The following is a 3,071-nucleotide window of genomic DNA, read 5'->3' on the forward strand; positions in this document are numbered from 1 at the left end:
GGAGGTACTGCTTCCCAGAACCCACAACCTTAAAAGGATAAGATGAGGGTGACATTGCAGATGTCAGACTGACACCAAAGTGTTTGGAGCAATGAGTACCTCTTGTTCATGGATCCCTCTGTGACATAGATCAAGCGGTCTCTCAGCTCGTTTCTCTCCTGGGTACTGAGCTCCAGCTCTTTGGTCAGTCTCTTTTCCTCCTTCTTGGCCTCTTTCTTGCTTAGGACAGTTGCAGGGCATGATGACTGTCTGCCAGCCACTGTAGGCAGAAGAACATAAGTAAATTGTCCAAAGAGAATGCAGAGTGTCCTGGGAGAACACCCTCAGCTCTAAGAGAAGGAGAGCATGCCTGGAAACCAGGGACACCACCATCAGTGTGGTCCAGGCATTAGATGCCTCCTAAGTGAATCTCAACTCTCCCATCACTCTATAGAGACCAGGAGATGAAAGCAGCCAGGTGTTTCCTCTGTCTCCCTACACATGCTCATGATGACCACAGGGATAGCTTCTCCACCATTATTGTCAGTTTTACAAGGTGCAACTTGGCTTTAGATCCCTCACTTTGTGGTTTCACAAGTCAGATGGAAAATTAAGTAACCCAAAGAACTTGAGTGATAGGAGATGGTCAGATGTCCTACCGTGTTAGTCAAGGCCCAGTAGTTTGGACTAAAATTCATGCAGAGTGAGACCACGGTCAACACAGTGGCAATTCCCCCTACTGAAACACCAAACACACCAGAGATGGCAATAGAGTTCATTGTCTGAGTGTATCAACACTGAAATTTATATGGTTAAAGGACAGAAATACCTGCCACCCACAATGGGTTTTAAAGAAATCTAAGGTGGGTACTGTCAGGGAGAGGAGGTCAGAGGAGTTCTGAGAACATAAGACCATGTCCGGGAGCACAATTCTTTCCCTGGTACTACTGTCAGATACCCACTGAAGGTTAAAAAAAAAGCCATGGAAGTAAAATGCAGGGATTCCCTTACATATACTAGCATAGGTTAGACCCTCTGTGACTCCTGATGGTCTCATTTTGTCCCCATGTAACAACCACAAAACCCAATCAAAGTAAAGACTTGGTATTTGAGAATACCTGCCTTAGCCTTGCCATCACCTGCCTTAAGGGATGGAGAAAGTCATATTCTGAAATCCTTGATGTTTAAGTATTGTGATAATCATGGAAATTCTTTTGCTTCCCAGTGAAGTCAGTTTCTGTGCCCAAATTGCTAGGAAGGCCAGCTCAGGCCACCCCAGACAGGAAGCTCAACATCCCCTTCCCAGGACTTACTCCACATTCCCCAAGACCACCTTCTTCGTCCTTCATTACTCTCAGATGAAAGTCCAGCTACTTTCTGCCTCTCTCTAGTTTCTGTCACCTCCATCTCTGCTCTTCCAAAAAGTCTCCTCAGTCGGGAAATCATGTCTAGGGACATATGCTGTAGACACTGAGTGAGAGAGCTCAGTGCACTTAGTGTCACTACAACACTGGTGACATCACAAGGGATGCCAAGAACTCTCCAGGATACAATGGAATGTCCAAAGAAGGGGCTGCTGATGTCATGGGGAACACCCTTTGCCTCCCTGCTAATTTTCTCCCTGTACAGTTAGGAAGCTGAGACATCCTTATAAGGGTGTTTTCTGGGTCACAGACATTGGGAACCTCCACTTTCCAAAGCCAGAGTTTGCTCTAGACTTGATCAGAAACACCTAAGTCATGTGTTATTCTGAATTTAACAGACTGTTTCCCTTCAGACATTGCCCAGGAATGTCTCATCCTACCTCAAGCTTGCATAATTCTGCAATATTAGCCATTAAAACCTGTTGAAAATCAGATCAGGAAGAATGTGGAAGAGGAAAGATCTCCTATCTCATCATGTAGAGATGCTTGAAATCACATCCTGTGAGAGCCTGAAGGGCAGGTGCCAAAATTAGTGTGCATTAGGGGGAGCACTCATGAAGCTGTGTGCTTAGCATTTGAATGGTACCCCAAGGGGCCTTAGGAGGGAGAGGTGCAGGTACCAGGTGCTCACAACAGTCTGGAGATGTGTTGACAGAGGAAGATCAATATTGTAGCTACCAATGAAAAAGCCCTTAGGCTGGGTGAGGGGCTCTCCTCTCAGTGCCAAAGTCACCAAAGCAGGATTCCTCACAGGCCCCTCTGAGCTATATCATGGGATCCTTTCTTAACAATAAAATAGTCAGTAGTGGTGAGGCTCAGGCACAGTGTATAGGACAATACTATAGACATAGCTTGGTTGACAGAACAAGTGCTAACATCTTGTATTCTGATTCCTGATTCAACCCACAAACCACACAAAATCATATAAATGTCAAACCCTGATGGTTGATTGAGTGCACACACTATTGATCAGAACCATAGCTCAGACTTTAGGGACTGAGCCATTGCCAAAAACATCTTTGTCAACTTATAAAGCAAAAACAAAACAAAAGAAAAAACCCACAAGCATCTCATATAAAGCTGCAGGAAATACTGTCCAGTGGTCAGTTCTGATCAGGCGATTTTAGATAGAACAATGCATGTTGACCCTTAATTTGATGGGTCATATGTAAGTCTTTTTGGAAAGTTGTAAGAAGAACAGATGTCATACAGAATATAACAGGATGTAATAATCACTCTGCCCTACCTTGCTCTACTCAAGTTATTTTTTGTGTCAGTGATTAGCAGGCATATTAAAACAGCAATTAGAAATAGGGGGCAGAGATGGAAGAAAATGGTTATAGCTATACTGGGGAATATGCTCGCCTCAACATAAGAAAACCCATCTCTCTCAGTGACTGGCCCTGTCCTCACAGTCCTTGCAAGCCCCAATTGTAAGCCTAGCTTTTGGAAAGTGGAAGCAGAATTCTCTGAGCTCAAGGGTAACCTGGCAAGCCAGGTAGAAGAGAACATGGTATACCTGAGACCCTGTTTCAGAAGAGAAGAAAGCAAACAAAATAAAACAAAACACCACTGAAATATCCAAGGCCACACCTACCAACCCTTGTCTATCATAAAAATCTTACCATTCTCTCCCTGCCAGTCTTTCTTTCTGAGAAGACAGAGTAG

The 3,071-nt window shown here is 44.3% G+C and overlaps 1 protein-coding gene across 1 annotated transcript in view; it reads right to left on the reverse strand.

Moving 5' to 3' along the window:
* The window catches only part of LOC114615696 (disks large homolog 5-like), a 4,687-nt gene extending 3,081 nt beyond the window's left edge, over nucleotides 1-1,606 (reverse strand). The window contains exons 1-2 of the mRNA XM_028761357.1: nucleotides 1,293-1,606; nucleotides 100-259 (exon numbers count right to left, since the gene is read on the reverse strand). Of these exons, the coding sequence (XP_028617190.1) occupies nucleotides 100-259; nucleotides 1,293-1,437 (305 nt within the window). The 5' untranslated portion in view covers nucleotides 1,438-1,606. The remainder of the gene's footprint in view (nucleotides 1-99; nucleotides 260-1,292) is intronic.
* Nucleotides 1,607-3,071: the final 1,465 nt, after the last annotated feature.

This window comes from Grammomys surdaster, unplaced genomic scaffold (assembly GCF_004785775.1).
Source record: "Grammomys surdaster isolate TR1022 unplaced genomic scaffold, NIH_TR_1.0 133099, whole genome shotgun sequence".
Lineage (NCBI taxonomy): Eukaryota > Metazoa > Chordata > Mammalia > Rodentia > Muridae > Grammomys > Grammomys surdaster.